The sequence below is a fragment of the Microcebus murinus genome, chromosome 6 (assembly GCF_040939455.1).
Source record: "Microcebus murinus isolate Inina chromosome 6, M.murinus_Inina_mat1.0, whole genome shotgun sequence".
In the NCBI taxonomy this organism is placed as follows: domain Eukaryota; kingdom Metazoa; phylum Chordata; class Mammalia; order Primates; family Cheirogaleidae; genus Microcebus; species Microcebus murinus.
In genome coordinates, this window is record NC_134109.1 from 27,304,107 (window position 1) to 27,322,971 (window position 18,865).

General features: G+C 48.5%; 1 protein-coding gene across 2 annotated transcripts in view; it reads left to right on the plus strand.

The window, feature by feature from the left end:
• The window catches only part of LTBP2 (latent transforming growth factor beta binding protein 2), a 134,825-nt gene that overhangs the window by 67,362 nt on the left and 48,598 nt on the right, over positions 1-18,865 (plus strand). For both annotated transcript variants that reach the window (XM_012742037.3, XM_076003865.1), the window contains one exon: positions 16,607-16,788. In XM_012742037.3, the coding sequence (XP_012597491.2) occupies positions 16,607-16,788 (182 nt within the window). The remainder of the gene's footprint in view (positions 1-16,606; positions 16,789-18,865) is intronic.

The window sequence follows — 18,865 nt, forward strand, 5'->3', positions numbered from 1 at the left end:
GTTGTCCCACATCAGAGTCACTGGCTCAGTGACACGCAGGATGTGGGTGCTGCACGAATGTCTTTTGGCTGAGTGTGTAGTGTTCAACTAGTGGAGTTTAAATGGAGTCGGGTGGCAGGCTGCACCTGCCACCAGATGGGGCAGGCACCCGGGGAACAGAGGAGGAGGGGGACACCCCCATGCTTGTCATGGCCTTAGTGGTGTGTGTGGAATTATGGTTACAATGGTGGGTGACTGGGTTGTGATTGGGTAGAACTAGGGCTGTGGTTAGGGTGACATTCTATTTAGCAGTACAGTAGTGGTTAGGGTAAGATTAGAGGTATGAGGATGAAGTTTTAATCTTAGCATTGTGGTTAGGGTTAGGTCAGAGTTATGCTAAAGTAGAATTCAGGACTGTGCATTTTTTTTTTGAGTGTATGTGGTTGTTGTTCTATCCTGCCATTGATAGAGCCTCACTGAGTAAGTCACCACTTTACAGGCACCAGCTCATTTGACAGGGGCCAATTCGGCACAGTGGCTAAGAGAAGGGTCCCGAGTCAGACCTCAGTGTCATCTGACTCTGTGGCTCACCAGCCATTTGATGCGTGAGTTCTTCCACCTCCCTGGGTCTCAATGTAAAAGGATGATGATGATGCCAATATCGGCTGACCACAGGGTTGTGGTCAGAATAAAATAAAAGAACGTGGATAAAGAGCTGAGTCACATAATTAAGCGCACAGTACTTGATAGCTAATACTTTGTCTTATCTGGATCAGTTGGAGTTCCATCAGGAAAGAGACGGCACACTCGGTGTGTCCACACGGAGAGGGTCAGAGGAAAACAACAAAGGGTGGTGGAGTATCCCAGGCGTGGCTATGCAGGTCTAAAGGGACAAGGTACCAGCGGTTGCTGGAACCCAGAGTGGCTCCCCCTGTGGCAGAGGGCCACCAAGAGGGCTGTGGCTTTTGGTAGAGGAACACAGGCCTCATTCACCTACAGTGCCTGTCGGGACAGAGCTGGAGGATCAGTCCTCCACTGGCTGTCCTCCTGCCTTCTGACCTCCTGCTAGGGTTCCCCGTTGGCCAAACTGGACTGGAAGGCAGAGGGTGAAGGATGCACCCCAGGGCCCAGAGTAGGGTGAGAGGGGTCCAGGGGCAAGTGGAAGATCTTCGACATATTTACCAGTCCCCAAAGACCCTGTGAGGAGGATATTCCCATTGCCCCAACTTCACAAAGAGGAAACTGAGGGTAAGAGCGATTCCAGCCCAGCTCTGCTCCGCTTCAGAACCCGTGCTACCAAGCATTTTGCTAAACAGCCTGCAGAGCAGGTGAGCATGGGCAGGTGCGGGAACATCCAGCTTGGCTTGGGAGCTGCAGAGGACAGGGTGAGAGGCAAGGAATCCAGTGTCTTCTGAGACAGCTACCGAAGCCGGTGAGAGCCAGGAATGGCATCTGCCGCAGCCACAAGTGGGGAGGAAGGAAGCTCGTCAGCCTCCCTAAAACGTTCTTGTGTGCGGTTTCTAGCATTGGACTTAAAAAAATAGCAACAACAAATATTTCAAGCTTGTAGCTGTACTCATGGCATTTAACTGACTTAAATCCTCTAGGATTTTTGTTTGAAAGGAAAAGGTTCGGGAGTGAAGCAAGGAGAGAAAGGAAAGACAATCAGAGCTCTTTTCAGGTGCCTCGGGGCAGGTTCTTCCCATGCGGCTGCCTTTTCCAGCGCTGGCTGCTCCACGAGGTCACCGCGTGGGTGTGTGTGCGCGCATGTGTGAGACAGGCGTGGGTGGAAGCTGTGCAGAGAACATGCCTCCAAAGTAATAATGGAGATTTTTCAGGCCCTGTGAATTCTCTTTTTGAGCCCAAGGCTTTCAAATATATATCAGGTTTCACTCCTTTTCCGGAACATGGAGGAAGTTTCTGATTTATGGGTCCAGTAGTTTTTCCAGCTACTCCATCTTTAAATCTGCCATCAGTTAATTAAATTGCCACTGTCAGAAAAGGCACTGTGAGCTTCCCAGGTGAAAATCGCTTTAGCAAAGTGAAGTGGTATTATGATAACAGTAATAAAAAAGGGACTGTGAAACGTACACTTGTTTTCACTTGTGGAACTAACTGAATCAGTGTCTTGGGGTTCCTCCTCCTCCTCCTCCCCAAATCATGGCACATGCGCAGACACACTCTCACCGCCTCTGTAGAGGGGCTATAGGGGAAGCTTTAAACCTTGCAGGAAAATTTCCCAGAAAAGGATTAGAAAGGGAAAATGGATTAAAAGTGAAATCATCTGACGACCATGTTGTAGGAGGCTGCTCAGATCCCAGAGGGGTGTGTGTGTCTGTCTGTTCGTCTGCCTGTCTGCGGATGACACAGTGAAGATTGCTAAATGATTCCCAATAATGAAATGTGAAAACACATAGTTCCTTTGCTAGCCACATAGCTGTGGTTTTGTGTCCGTGATTCATTGTGGAAGTGAGTTGCTGTGACAGGCATTCTATGGGTTTTTTTTTTTTTTCATCTTATTTCTCCTAAAAAAATATTTGTGCAAGGTCTAAAATTCAAGGAAGTTGAGTACTTTTTGAAGAGAAAAACCCCTGTTCCTTGCAAAACAAAGATTACAGATCAAAACCTCTGGAGCTACCACATTTCTGCTTCTAGCTGTCGCCTACACTGTATTTTCCTCGTGGAGCCTCAGCCCTGCCCATGACCTGACATGTTCACCCGCCCGTGCCCAGGGAGGGAGGGGGCTGCGTCCGAGGAGTCTTGAAGGAGTCTGGGTCTGTGGGGGGAGGCGGTATCCGGCCAGGCCACACCCTTCCAGGACCTCTTCCTTCGGGAGAAAATTGATTCCACATGTCTTTCTTTTCTGACGTTCTTGGGGCAAGGTCACAGGCCCTACAGAACACAGTAGCATGTGAGAATGGAATCGTGAAATAATTTATGTCTTATAGTTAGTTAAGCCTGGGTTTGAATCTCAGCTCTACCACTTAAGAGCCATGCTGCCTGGAATAAGTGATTTAACCCTGTGAGCCTCAGTTTTCTTATCTGCAGGATGGGGATGACCATTACCACCTTACAGAATTGTCACGAAGGTTTACTAATACATGTAACTGCACCTTTTAGCTCTTCTATAAATGGCACCCACTCTTATTTGTCCCTTGAGTCTGGGATTACCTGAGCCTTTTGTTTACATCAGAAAATCAGTAGCAGTCACTAGAAACTCTGAGAGTTTGCCCAGAGCACTTGAAGGAGTTTCTCACCTTGTGAGGTTTCCTGTCATAGCTAAGGGTGAGCAGCAGGGTGGGAATTTCATCCACTGAAGGCAGACCGAGCTCAGGCCTGGAGACCCACCCCGGCACTTCCCTGCTCGGGATGACCTGGGGCAGGTTAACAGCTCCCCCTCACCCCATGCCTCAGTTTTCCCGTCTATAAAATGGGGGATGTTAGCTCCTATATTATAGGGTTGTTGTACTAATTAAGGCAACAAATGTAAAGGGCCAAACAAAAATAAAATAAAATGCCTTAGCAGGTGTCTGGCACATAATAAGTGGATGAGTTTGGGCTGCTAGATTGCTGAAGGAAGACTTCCCAGGTTGGGGTCCTAGTTCTCATAGAAATCTCCTTTTGTTTATGCCCTGGGGTAGATTTCCAGCCCCTGGGAGAGCAGGAAGTGCAGGCTGGCTGCTGCCCACTGGATTGTGGCCAGCCCCCGAGGAGTGAGGAGTGTATCTTTGACCCAACCCCCTCAGCTGTCTTTGTCTACAATAGGCTTTGTCCGGGCAGGCCCAAGAGTGGGGTAAATGCATCTGAAGTCGGAGACCTGCATTTGCTATCTAGTAAGCAATCCCTGCCAAATTCTGTGTGTGCATTTGGGGTGGGAGGAGGGGTACATGAGAGAAGGTGGAGGGATCCCAAAGGCCACGAGCTGGGGACTCAAGGGTTCAGGAGGGGAACACCTGATGGCCAAGTTGCTGGTGGTGAGATGCCCCGTATGCCAGGCTCTGTGGCTTTAGGAGATGGGCCTGGCTCAGTCCCCTAGGCCTAAACGCCTCTCCTCTCCCTCCCCCACCTCCTCTGCTAATCTCCTGCAGCACTTGCCAGGTCCCTAGGCCCTGCCTGTGTTTTCATTCCCTTTTCACCACTGCAGCTCTCCAGCCACTTCTGCTTTTCATTCACTTCTCTGTGGTCCCTGCAGCACCACCATGGCAGCTTGTTGGAGAGTTAGGCCGCAGTGATGGCAGGAGTGTGATAAGCTTCAGAGCCCAGCAGACCTGAGCTTTAGAGTCCTGGCTTTGGCTATTTGTTCTTGGAGCTTGGGTCAGCTACCTTCCTTCTCCACACCCCAGATTTCTCTTATGCCCTACCGGGAGAGTAAGACCTGCCTCTCAGGTGGTTGTTGGGGGCTGTTATTGGCTATGCCTATCGACATATTAATTGGGCTTGTGCCTAGGTGTGCTAACTCCACCCAAAGCCATAGGCTTTACAGGGACTCAATAGCAATTATATATGTTAAATTTATGGTTTACTGTGAGGGCTTTACACACTGCCAATTATATAATCAACATTTAGCACACAGACAGTGATAAGAGTAGGGTAACAAACCACAGTAATGGCTCGGGAGACCAGTGTGCCAACATGGGAGTTGAGTGGGTCCAAAAGTCCTTGGGACACTGGTCAGCAAGGGGGTTTCTCTCAGAGCTTTTGGTGATAGCTGCACAGTGGACAGAAGGCCTCAGAGTTCACGTGGGCAGAGCCTTCAAAGGCGTCTTAAACAAGGCCAGGCCCTGGCTACTTTTATGATCCTCCCAGATGAGACTATTTTCATGATCTCCATCAACTTTTACTTTTCGTGGGTTTGTTTCAGGTCTTGGGTGGTACCAGACAATGATAGGTACGATCTTATCGCCTCAATCCATTGCATATATGTTTTTCATTTTGAGAGAAGGGTAAACAATTTTACTGTGGGCTTAATGTTACTTAACATGAGTGACTCCATTTTGAGACATTAAAATGACAAATTATTATATTAAGGACCCGTATGTGGTTGGTGCCTGGTGTTCAGTCTCTGTTAGTGAGTGTCATGGTTATTTGATCAAGGTGGGTCATGTGGGCAGTACTGTGGCTCCCAGAGACTCCACTATCTCACCCAGCCATACCCCTTGGAATAGCAGATACTCAGAGGAGAAGATGCCAGGGACAAGTCTCATTATGGTCTGATCTCTGTGCTCAGTACAGCTGGCTTCCTGTCCTTGGCCTTGGGAGGAATAACTTCCCTTCAGCACTAGCTGACATCCCATTCCAGTAGCCAGGCAAGGCCCAGGCCTTGGTCTGGGCTCCAGCAGCATCTCTGCACACACCTTTTGTCCTTCAGTTCAACATCCCCAGGTATCTGCCCCCACGGCAACCTGTGCTAAGAGGAGGTCCCCTGCAACTACCCCCATAGCTGCACCCCTCAAGAGACATTCCACGTAATAAGCCAGGAATAAATAAACTTCTCCAGTGCAAACTCCATGCTCCCTGTTAATCCCTCTGCCATTCAATCTAAGTGTGTCCTGGATGGATTTTGTCAGGCCAGCTGGAAAAAAGGGTGCTCAAAAGAAGGATCTCTGAGTCAGGCAACTGACAGGCTCAGCCTGCCTGCCTGCCTTCCTGCCTTCCTTCCTTCCTTCCTCCCTCCCTCCCTTCCTTTCTCCTAGGCACAAGAAATACTAGATGACTCAGACCCATGCCTTGCCTCCAAGAGCTCAAATCCATGCACAGTAGCTAAAGCACACCCAGCCCTTGGGAAGGCTTTTGTGAATGCTCTAGGAAACAGGGAGATTAGCATCCCTGGGCAGAGAGGGAGTCTCCAGGGAGGAATCTTCCATGACCATCTGCCTAAGAGACCATTCGTAATTTTGTTACTTCCTGGTGAAAACACCTCAAAGCTTCCCTTTCATGCGTGAGGTTCATAGGATGAGGCCCAGTCTCTTGGCCTTCTATAGCTCAGTCCAAAAGTAGAGTTCTCAAACAGCAAGACTGTTGAGACTGGCTCCGGAGCCAGAATATCTGCAGGATCCCTGTGTTTGATCTCTGGCTCTGTTAGTCATTGGCTATGTGACCTTAGACGAGTTACCTAGCTTCTTTGGGCCTCATCTCTGAAATAGGGATAATAATAAAAACACCTAATTTCTAATTTTAATTGTGATTAAATGAATTAATATACATAAAGTGCTGGTGTATCATAAGCACTATGTAGCTATTTGCTATTAGTATTTTCATCCTTGGCCATTCCTGTTTTTTCTTTAACCGATGGGCCTGGTTACCCCCTGAACACCATGCCAGCAGATTCCTAAATGTGTCCCTCTGTGCTCCTGGTTCTCTTGGTCCTCCCCAGCCCTCTGGAAAGCCTTTCCCAGAGACCCAGCCCCAGGGCCGTGCCTGCCTGGGGAGGCTAGGCACCTTCTGGCTGGACAGCATACTCCACAAGACTCCTGGCTCCAGCTCCTCTCTTGCTTTTCCACTCTTGGATTGTTATGAAACACTCATGTGCAGGGCCTTGTCCTGGGGCTGCATGTTGCACCCTGCACAAAGGTGTAGATGAAGGGTTGAATCCTGGGGCTAAAATCTTCCTAGCCTGTGTTCTGCTCACCCAGTCCTGCACCCTGCTGCAACAGCCCAAAGGAAGTGGAGTGACTGACTCCTGTTAACTGGCTGCCCACAGGAGCCATTTTTCTAATTGGCACGAAGGCACCAGGTGTGCTAGGCCTCTCCCTAGCCACGCCTCCCAGTCTGGACCGTGAGCTTTGGATGGGCAAGACACCCTTCCCACAGTGCCTGATGGGACTGTGCACCTTGACAGTGATGGAACGATGAATTCATGAAATCCAGGTTCCCTCTGTGCTGACACATCTTCTCAGGGGGACTTGGAGCCGAAGGCCTCAGACTGCCTGCTGGCCCTGGCTGGCTGCAGAATGGGGCCCACCAGGGCTGGGGAGACAGCCCCAGGCAAGCGGGAGAGCTGGAAGAAGCCATGGGGAAGTTCAGAGTTCAGTGCAATAAATATTTCAGGGGCAGCAGCTGTGTGCCCAGTGCTGTGATGACTCCATGGAGGATATAAAGAGGGTAGGACCCAGTCCCTTCCCCTCGGGGGGGGGGGGATCTGCATCCTGGCCAAGCTTCAGCCCTTTGGATGGTCCCGCTGGGCCCAGGAGCAGGCAGGGGAGCTCTTAGACTCTTTCTCCTCGTGGGAAGGCGTGGGCTGTTGCCCCAGCAGTTTGACACTTGGGCAAGCTAGGTAGAAAATGAGGGACATTTCTTGGGGCCCTGGGCGGCCACCTCCCACTTGTGCCCATGAGGTGGCTGAGGTGTGATCCCAGTGCCCAGACAGCCTGCTCTGGCTCTCCTGCCCTGCTCCCTTGCCCAGCCAGGACAGAGCAATGGCCATGCAGCATCTCAAGGGGCGAGGGCTTGGCAGCCAGGCAGCCTACACAGCAGGCTGCTCGGTGGAAAAGCGTCCATGGTGGACCGCGCCTGAGGGTAGAGGGTAGTGGAAGGTAGAGGAGAGGGATGAGGCTCACGGGAGTCTCTGGGCCCTTTAGAAACTGAGGCAGCACCTATTTGAGGGCTGTCTTGAGATGGGGAGCAGGCCTTAGGCAGGGACTGGGCACCCTCCTCCCTGACATTCCCGGGGCATGCGGAGCTCATGCCTCCCTCTGCTTCTTATTTTCCTGCCTGGAAACAGGGGTGCTGTGCTCCCTCCCGAGCTGGCTGGGAAGCAGAGCAGGATGCAGTCTGGGCAGGAGAGACTCTTCTAGGGTCCTACCCCCTCCTCACCCCCCAGCCTGGTTGGGGCATCCTCTGGGGTCTTTGTGCTGGGGCTGCAGATTCCTATGACCTGGGTGTGGCCATGGAAGGAGCTAGAGGTCCAGAGCCTCAGAGCAGGCCAGGTGGGGCCGAGTCAGGGCTTTGGGCTGACCAGTGAGGCTGAAGGGTTGGGTGGGTGGGTGGCCACAGCAGGTACAGCAGCAGGAATGATCTTGAGACACCTGGGGGACACCAGGGACAGGATTGGCTCTCAGCCATTTCCAGATGGGCACCAGGGAGTGAGGGTGCCGGTGCTCATGCTGTCTGGTATAGGAGAGTGCAGGTTCCCATCCTTGCACCATCTGCTGAGCATGCAGCCCCCACTTGTGTCTCTGTCTTAGGTCCCTCGGGGTTCGGCAGCCAAGGGCCATCTGACCCTGGCCTGTGTGTGAGGCCTGCCCGGCCAGGCAGAAAGAGGGGGAGCGGGGCTCTGCCAGGGCTCATCCCCTGCCTTGCCAGCACCCAGATCCTCAGGGGAGACTGAGCCACTTGGGAGGCGCCAGGACATGTTGCCCTGCGTGGGAGTGCCCGCAGCCCCAGGAAGGAACAACCCCTGCCCCTTTGGCCAGCAGCAGAGGGAGAGTTCTGGAAACATCCTATTCCTCTATTGCTGCTTTCTCCTTGGTTCCCTCCTGCTCTCTGGCTGCTCCCTCCCAGGGGCCTTCAGAGAGTCTTCCTCCATTGGCCCCTTAAGCCTTTGTGTCTCCCAGCCCCCCTCTGCCCTTCGTTCTCTCTTTGCTCTCACGTTTCTCAAACAATTTAGGTGTCAGAGCACCTGGAAGCCATAAGGAATGCCACGAACTATCAATATAGTTAATTCCATGAATAGAGCTGGGAACAGTTTTATTAGCAGAAACTATGACGATCGTCTGTATGTGCAAAAACAAAAAGCTCAGCTATAGGCACATTCACGCGTCCACAAAGAGAAGAAACTGTCAAATGAAGTGTGGTGGGCTGCTGCCACATTTTTCCATTAATATTAATTTACAGCTTGATCATTTGTTTAATCGTGTGCTAGCAGACAAGTGGTAGCAGGCGCCAAAGGTTGGAGAAGAATTTATGAGAGCAAAACTTAAAACTGAGACCATTCTGTTCATTAACACATTTTCTCCTTTTAGATTGGGAAGTATTAGCAGAGTTAACGCCTCAGTCCGGGAGTGGACTCTAAAGTATGGTTTGTTCTGCATACACTCCCTGAGTGATATCATCCCTCCCCATTAACTCTGCACCCACCACCTCCTCACTTGCTGTCTCCCTCCACCCCGACTGTGTCTACAGCCCCAGAACTCTCTCCTGACCTCTGCCTCCTGAGTGTTTCCATCTTGAGGTTCCAAACACTTGTCATGTCCAAGACTGAGCCCATTATCCACTTCTTGGGTCTCTCACGTTGAGACATTGGCTCCCAGAAGCCTTTCTTAGCCTTGTCCAAGCCAAAGCTGGGAATTATCTATGTCTCTATGTCTTAAATATCCCTTGAATCCATGCCTTGTTCCTGGCCCCTTCCTGGGCCACTGCTAGCCTAAACCACAGCCAAACCTTCCAGCTGACCTCTAGCCCTCCCCTTTCTGGTCCATCCTCCACCATATCGTCTTTCACCAGAATGGTTGTCATTTAAGAGTGCCCACCCCCTCATATCCTGGACCCACTTGAAGACCAAGAGTGTCCAAGGCTAGCATGTGCCTCTTGTACTCCCTCACCTTTGCAGGGGTGCTGGTCCCTTTGTCCAGCCCTCACTGGGGCTGAGAAAGTAAGAGAGTCTTTGCCATTCTTGGGCTCCAGAGCCTTCCTTGGACCATGTCATTTCCCTGCTCCAAAATCTCCAGGCTCTCCCCCTTGCTCATTTAGTACAGCCCGGACACCTCACCCAATATTTTGGAGGCCCCACCTTAGAGGCCCAACCTATTCTTCTTTAATCACTCAAAGCCTCAATGTCCTCATCTATAAAATGGCAATAAAGAAACAACAAATGATGGGTGGATTTAGAATGAAGTTTCCTGGTTTGGTGACCTGGCTTCTGCACTTAGGAGTTCTGCAACCTTCAGCAAGGTATAGAACCTCCAGACTCTCTGTTTTCTTGACTATAAAATGGGGATAATGAATATAACTCCATAACTCTGCGAGAATGCCTGTGATGGGCATTACTGTCAGAGTAGCACCAGTTTATTCCCCACCCTCTACTTCCCACTCCCTGTCCTCCCCCCGACACACACATAGGTAACCACTGTTTTTAATTTTCCAGGTTATCCTTCCAAAGTTGCTTCATGAATATGCAAATGACTGCAACAGCAGCCTTATTTCCCACATTTTACACAAAAGTTTACATGCCCTACACCAGGAGTCAGCGCACATCTTCCATAAAAGGCCAGATAGTAAACATTTTAAGCTTTCTGTGACATATGGTATCTGCAACTACTCAACCGTGCTGTCAGAGGGGAAAAAATAGACACAGACAATGAGCGTGGCTGTGTTCCAATTAAACTTTAAGGACACTTAAATTTGAATTTCATATTTTCTCATGTCATGAAAAAAATATATCCTAATTGATGTAAAGGAGCTGCTTCTTTCTGTTTCCAGAGTGTATTACTGCATTCTGTGGACAGGTCCTGGTTTCTTCAGCCAATCCTCTGCTGCAGGACTCTTGTTTCTATCCTGTACAAAACCATTTTGCTATTATAAAATAGTGTTCTATGAATAATCTTGTTAATACATCATCTTGGACACTTATTTACAAGTGTCTCAAGTCCCCTACAGGTGGGATTCAGGTATGTGTGATTTACTGGGGAGTGCTAAGAGAGAGAAGGAGGCAGAGTGGGAAAGAGGAGAAAGCCAAGCAAGGATGTGGGCCCAGGTTAATTGCGCTTTGGCCTGAGGGAGGATGGAGCTTCCAAAGTTGTCCCGCCTTGAGACAAGAGGTCCAGGGCTTTTGACTGTCCCTTTCAGGCAGTCATTGGCTGTGTGCTCGTGGTGGCAGGAGGAGCTTCTCAGGTGGTTCCCATCAGCTAAGGGTATGGTTCAGAAGAAGTCACAGGTGCAAGACTTTAGCCACCACACTTGCAGGAGCTGGGGATGCACCAGCTGGGAAGGGGACCTGGGCAGGGTGGCAGCACCTACCACAGCCGGGTTATCTACAGGATAGTCTCAGAGGTGGAACTGCAGGGTCAAAACACAGATCCATTGTTATGTGGTTAGGCATCACCAAACTGCTTTGGTGTATCAATATCCGTTGTATCAATATCCGTTCCTGATAGCAACAACTGAGAGTGCCTGCTTCTTACAGTCTTGCCAAATGAGTGTGTTATTAAGCTTTTGGATTTTTGCTAATCTGATGGATTAAAAAATGCTCTCTCAGAGTAGTTTCCATTAGTACATCTCTTAAAAGGAGAAAGGTTTGAGCATATTTTTCTGTGTTTAAGAAACATTTTATTTTTTTCTATGAACTGTTCATATCCTTTGCTGATTCTTCTTCTGGGGCTGTTGGTCTCTGTCTTTTCTGTTCCTAGGAACTCTTTAGATGTTATGAAGATTCATCTTTTATCTATGATATGAGTTGCGCATATTTTTTCCATTTATCTTTTTACTTTGTTAAAGTGGTTTTGGCCAAGCAGAGGTTTTTGATCAGAGTTGTTTGGACAAGTGTAATAAATGATGTATTATGTAAAACACTTAGCATGATGCCTTCCACCTGATAAGCACCGAATGGGTATTGTTTCTCTTCCTTGTGCTGGGCTCTGTTCTGTGCTTTATCCAAACTCTGCTCATTCTTCCTTAAACGTGGCCTGTGCTTCCCACTTTCATGCATCTCTTATGTTGTTTTTCTGACCTGGAATGTCTTCCTCCTTATTTGGGGTGGTTAAAATCCTACTCATCCCTTAAGCCCCAGCTCAAATGTTGCTTCCTCCCTGAAGCTTTCTAGAGTTTCTACTAAATATGATCCATATTATACCTGAACTTCTATACCTCTGTTAGCTACCACAGTCCACCTGAGGTCCTAGTCATGCGTACACATTTACCATGCTTTTTCTGAGCCTCAGTTTCCTTATCTATAATATGGAGTTGCTGGGAAGAATAAATATTTATTTTGATTACAAAACAAATACATGTTTATCTTGCACAATCATATTTTAAAAATTTAAAAATGTAGGAATATAGAAAGTTTAGAATGGTAATTCCATATACACAGGCATTCTCATTCCCAAGGATTAGCCACTATTTACAGATCTTTCCAGTGTCTGTGTAAATATCTATAGGGGGAGAGAGACAGAAGTGTTTTTTCAAACACAAAACTGGAGGCATATATCCATCTTATTCTGCAAATTACTTTTTCCACTCACTAATATAAATAAGATGATATGATATAAGGTGCCTAGCTCAGAGCTCAATAAATGATAGCTATAACGATTCTGCAACTTGTAGCAATAATTTTAAACTTTCTTTTTACCAGTAAGACCATTTTCAAATAAAATAGTATTGTTGTACCTCAGTATCCATGGGGGATTGGTTCCAGAACCCCTGAAGATACCAAAATCCACAGATGCTCAATCCCTTATGTAAACAATGTAGTAGTTGCATATAACCTATGCACATCCTCCTGTATGCTTTAAATCCTCTAGGTCTGTGGTCCCCAACCTTTTTGGCACCAGGGACTAGTTTTACATTGACCCTCCCCAAATTTGTTTCAAAATTTTACTGATCCACAAAATCTTGAAGTCTAGAGATGGCTGTTTTGGTCTATTCTGTTTTGTCAGGACTTCCCTGGAATAATCCCAGAGAGATAATGAGTTCTATTCTCATGCCAGGTGAGTTTGGCAACCGCTGTCCTTTGATGGAATTGCAGCAGCTCTTCCAAGACTGATAGTAGATGGAGCCTCTCCCAGGGGCTGTTTAAGAAAGCCACTCTCTCATTGAGGCTTTTGTTTGTCCTTCTTGCCACCACTCTGTTGTCCTTAAGGGGGGCACTGCTTCTTTGGACCACCCTGGGCCAAACATGGTGCAGACCCTTCTCTTGATGTCCCACAACCTAACTCGGACTAGGATGGGACACACAGCCAGGACCTGGCTAAGGGCTTGTGATTCGTTTAAGGGAGATGAGCACAGAGGTAACACAAGGCCAGACGACTTGGGCTTACAAACTCCACAGTCCACAATCTCCACCCCATCCTAGCCGCCTCTGCTCTTTTAGGTAAGTGGTGAGGGCAGTGGCGACCAGTTGGAGACCAGCAGGGGGCCAGAGATGAGCCAAGAGCCAGCCTGCAGCCTTGCCCAGTTCTGAGGACTAGGCTAGGGTTTATGAAGGGAGGAAACAATCTCCTTATATGGCTGCTTTTTGTATAAGGCGAAGGACCTATCAAAGAATTGAGGCTTCCTTCTTTACACTGCTGTGAGCCACTCAGAAGGCAGGGCTTTTAAATTTCTGTCATTTAACCCCAAATCTCTACCGCAGCAGTTGATGACAACGAATTGGGCGCAAAGGATTCTGGCTGTTAAAAATGTGTTGACACCAGATTAGGCACTTGACCCTTTATATATAGGACACTTGGATAACAATAACAAGTGTTTTTTGGGAGTCTTTTTATCTTCCTTAGATGAAGAAGAATTTTAAGTGAGTCAGTCACATTTTCTGATTTGCTTGGGGAGAAGCACTTAGTATGAACTATAGCCAAGCCCTTTTTTCCCCTTCACTCACATGATTTTAAAATTTTGGCATAGTTTTCAATGTGTGACCGTTTACTTATATTTGCAAAACAATCTCATGGTCTCCCTGTCCTCTTAGTCTTCACAGCCGCCCAGTGAGGTAGGTGTTGCTATTCCCATTTTGCTAATGAGGAGTCTGCCCCACAGGGCGCTAAGTGATTTGCTCGAGCCCACACTGCTGGTAAGAGGCAGAACTGACCTCTATCTGGCCCAAATCCCAGCCTCTATCCTCTGTTCAGCTGGCTCCTGTCTACAACTAGGGAATGCATGGTTTGTTTATTTGGTTTTCTCCTCTGCAAAGCTAACCAACTGGCCCTTAAGGGATTTGAACTCTGGAATCTTGGTGCCATTAGCATTGAGTGCCAATTAGAGAAACAAGTGACAGCAACGATAACATAACCATGACAAGAAGACACTGAGAAAGAATCCAGAGTTTTCATCTTGTCCAGTGTGGAGCGCTCTTTGTCAGGGTCAAGTTCAAAAAAGCGGCAGGTGGTCTGGGCAGAACATGAGCTACCCTTTTTGCTTCTCTAGAATGCTCTGTGGTGCTGGCTCTAACCTGAGCAGGCCACCCGCCTGGTATCCCAGGGGGAGGCTCCCGGTGACCGGCCAGCTCACCACCTGTCTTGGGCACTCTCTTGGAAGCCCTTGGAAGGATTGTGTTTTCTGCTGCAGCTGGCTGTGCCGACCTTCTCCTGGGAATGAAGGGTAGATGCCTGAGGTTTAGGTTCCTAATTCTGGCCATGACATCTCCCAGAGCTTCTGGGGTGACTAACAGGATCTCTCTCCCACTCCAGCCCTCAAATTCGGGCAGTAGGGTGAGGTCAGCTGGGGCCCGTCAGGGTAAGGACTTGTTGCTGATAGTACCGGGAGGAAGAGCAGCAGTAACGTTCACAAGAGTCCAGTCCTGAGCCAAGCGCGCTGGGGAAGGGCTGGACAGGTGCTGGGGTGGCTGGGGTGGCCAGGCCTTACGTCTCTCCTTGTCTGGCTTTTGCTAGGAAAAGATAAGAAGGAGCTTGCTCATGGCCTGGGCACCCAGGGCCAACAGAACTGGGGTGGGGATGGAGGAAGGAAAGTGTCACAGGACCTCCCCCCACGTGGGCAGGGAATCCAGTGGGGAGACTGGGCCTGGGACCTACTGGGGGAAGGCTTCCAGGCTGAGCCTCGACTGTGGTCTGGGCTGGTTTGTTGGGTGGCACCAAACACGGGCTTTCAAGTCAGGCCACCCTGGGCTGGCATCCTGGGGCCCTGATTTAGTTGTCGTGTAACTTTGGGCAAGGACTGAAGGGCTCTCAGCTTCAATGTCCACAATACGCTCACACCCACCACAGTCCAGACGCTGTTGTCTATGCAGTGGATCGTAGACATTTCAACAATGACGGTATTTACAACGGAGGCTGCCTTTTGGAGCAGCCCGCCCAATAGTAAACAAAAAGAATGTGTTCAAATCTATGAGGTAACTTAAATAGTTAACATGTCAAAGGACATGAGCAGAGAATAGTGGTAAATAGATAGCAGCGAAGTGGTAAATACCTGAAAAAGTTTCAACCTCAGAAGCAAAAAAAAAAAAAAAAAAAAAAAAGGTAGGGTGAGGTGAAAGCAACATTGTAGTACCACTTTATGCTTATTCAGAATCAGTAAAGTATAAAAATTAATAATATGCTATGTTGGCAAGGTTGTGCTCTAAGTGGTCCATTTATACATTTTGATGCAACCCTTTCAGAGAGCAATATACCATAGCCATAAATGTTTATAACCTTTCACGTAGTCACTGTTGTCTAATAAATTCATCCTAAAGTAATGATCCTTTCAAAATCTTTCTTATAAAAAAATTTCAAGCATACAGAATAAAATAGAATAGTACAATGAATTCCCCTATACTAAAGGGATTTTTTTTTCTAAAGGGATATTTTAATAGAATATTAAATCCTTACCATATGGGTTAGGATGTCCACAGTTAAAAATTTTTTAAAATCCAAGTATGTTACAGGAAAATATCTGAATAAGTTGTGATTTATCTTCAGATAGACTATTATATAGCGATGAATACAACAAATAAGAAAAATGGAATTGTATAAAGTGTGATCCAATATTGAATGAAAAATCAGAATTTCAATTGTATTTATAAGTGATGACAATAGTGTAAAACCGGCCGGGCACAGTGGCTCATGCTGGTAATCCTAGCACTCTGGGAGGCCAAGGCGGGCAGATCACTCAAGGTCAGGAGTTCAAAACCAGCCTGAGCAAGACTCTATCTCTACTATAAATCAAAAAGAAATTAATTGGCCAACTAAAAATATATAGAGGAAAAATTAGCTGGGCATGGTGGCACATGCCTGTAGTCCCAGCTAATTGGGAGGCTGAGGCAGAAGGATTACTTGAGCCCAGGAGTTTGGGGTTGCTGTGAGCTAGGCTGATGCAATGGCACTCTAACCCGGGAAACAGAGTGAGACTCTGTCTCAAAAAAAAAAAAAAAAAAAAAAATAGTGTAAAATCATATATGTGAGCAAAGGTTAAAGAAAACAGGCAAAAGTATTTGCTGTGTTGTGGTGGGGGATGATGGATTCATGTTTTTGTTATATTATTCTTACAATAAAAATAAATGAGCTTACCCCTATAATCCCAGCACTTTGGGAGGCCTTGGTGGGAGGATTGCTTGAAGTCGGGAGTTCAAGACCAGCCTGGGCAACATAATAAGACCCTATTTCAAACAAACAAGCAAATGAATAAGAAGGAGATTCTAGACTCCACCCCTGAGTCAATGTGAGTGTGTATTTGTTGGGACCTAGTCCACAGGTTATTCCTATTAACGGTCGTATTAGGAAGTGATGGGGGGTGGGCATAGGGCCTGGTTGTAGGGCAGGGGCTCCCAAAGACGCTGAATGTCAGAGCTACATGGGAACAGTCTAACACTTTCATTTTGCAGTCAAGGGCCCTGAGGCCCAGAGAGACAAAGTGACTTGCCCAGAATAACCCAGCAAAAGCCTGGCTGTTCCACATAGGGGAAGCCGTTTCCGCAGAGTGAGCCAGCTGAGGGATGGCACAGAGAGGCTGTTCATGGACCCAAAGGCCCATGCCCTGGTTGTCTCCACAGGACCCTGAGTGGGCTGAGCCAGATCCACCCCTCCCAGCATGTGGGACTGTCCCGGACCGTCCGACTTTATCCAACTGCCGCGGCCAGTGGCCAGCTGACTTCCAACGCCCTGCCCTCAGGACCAGGCCTTGAGCAGAGAGATGGCACCCAGCAGGGTCTGGACTACCTCTCATCCTCCTGGGGTAAGGATGCCCTGGCTTACCCCCTGGGGTAAGGATGCCCTAGAAGAGCAGGGCATCTAAATCTCAGCTTCCCCCTCCGCTCTCACAGAGGGGCTGAGCTGTCACCTTGTCCCTCATTCTTCCAGCCGATCAACAAATACTCACTGAGCACCTGCTTTGTGCCAGGCCCCGGGGGGCCCAAACCAGCCGATCTGGACTTTCTCCTTGTTGTGACCCTTCACTGACCCTTGACTGTTCTATTTCTGTCCAATCTATCCTCTCCTCTTGCCTCCACTTCCTTCATGTCCAGCTGTGAACCTCAACTCCCTGCCCCAGTCCTTCCACCTCCTCTTTCCTGCAAATCCCAACCCTCCCGGATCAACCCAACCCAACCAATTGTTTCCTCAGCACCTACAGCTGCACCGCTGCTGCCAACAGGAGAAACTAGCTAGTGGACTCACACCATGGCACACTCTGTGTGGTCGCCCAGCAACCCTTCCCTGTGTGCCTGGACATCTTCTCCCTCCATTCCTCAGAGCGGCTACTCCAGGCCTCCCCCACTTTCCTGAGCTCCCATCCATTAGTCCATGGATGCACCCTCTACCTCCCAGAGAGTCCTCAACCCATGCTCACCACTGCCTTAGCTCAATCTGTGCCCGAGCATTTCAAACATAGAGATGAAATTCACATAACATAAAATGAACCATTTCAAAGTGTACACTTCAGTGGTTTTTAGTATATTCACAATTTTGTGAAACCATCACCACTATTTGATTGCACATTTTCATCACTCCAAAGAGTGACCCTGTACCCTTTAAGCAGTCACTCCCTAGTCCCCTGTCTCCACAGCCCCTGGTAACCACTGATCTACTTTCAGTGGATTTGCATATCCACTGAAAGTACATTTCACACGGTGGAATCATACAACATGTTGTCTGTTGTGCCTGGCTGCTTTCACTTAGCATAACGTTTGGGGGTTTATCCACGTTGCACCATGATTAGTCCTTCATTCCTTTTTACGGCTGATGACCTCCTTTTTCGCCCTCTTGAAGGGGAGGCGCACCTCTTGTGTAAGGCACACCCCTGCATCCTTTTTGTGTCTTCTGGAGTGCTAGGTATTGACCCCACTTCTGTGTCTTCAACCTGTTCCTCTCTCAGCCCTTTCCCTTCATCATATACCCTTGCTTCCAGCTCTCCCAGTAACACACACACACACACACACACACACACATGCACATACACACACACATATGCACACATGCATATGAACATGCAGAGTTGTTTCTCTCTGGCTTCCTCTCTCTCTTTTGCCATTACAGTCAAGCTTCTTGAACCCATGGTCTGCATATACTTTTTCCACTTCCTCCTCTCATTCCTTCCTCAACCCTTCACCTTCAAGCTCCCCTCACCTGGCTCTCCCTACTTACTGAATTAATAACTTCCTTTGCAATTCCACTGCTACCACCCTTTTTAAATGAGGTGACCTCAGCTCATGCTGCTCCATGACCTGCCAGCTGGTCACCCACCCTGCACGTCACAGCTGGAGGACACCTTGCTGATGATGGCTTTTGTGGCTTTCTCCACTACCCTGTCAGGCCTCCCAGAATCTGACTCTAACTCTTCTTCCAGGCTTTATCTTTCTCTATTTCTCTTAGAAAACTCTCCTCTCCAGCAAGCCTGGGCTGCAATCCATTCCCTGCCCTTGGGTTCAAAGTCCCACCACAGCACTTGCTAGCTGTGTGCCTTGGGTCAACCCACACTTCTCTCAGCCTATTTCCTTAACTGTAAAATGGAAAATATGAGGTTGGACATATGAAAATTGCCCGAACTCTGCCATAGCAGTCTACAGAAATGGCAATTTCTAATGCTTCAGCATAAAGTAATACCCACCCAAGAAGGCTGAGTTAATGTGCATGAAGCATGCGCTTGGTGGCTGGCACAACTGTGATCTTCTCAAAGGTCTCACGCTGCCCCCACCATGGGGCCTTGCATCCCGTAGGTGTTCAGCAAATGCCCTCAGGATGGACGCACCCCTAGTCCCGTGGGCCTTTCTAACCAGGCTCTAGCGGTCACGGCTGTGCCTCTCAGCCCTGCCCCC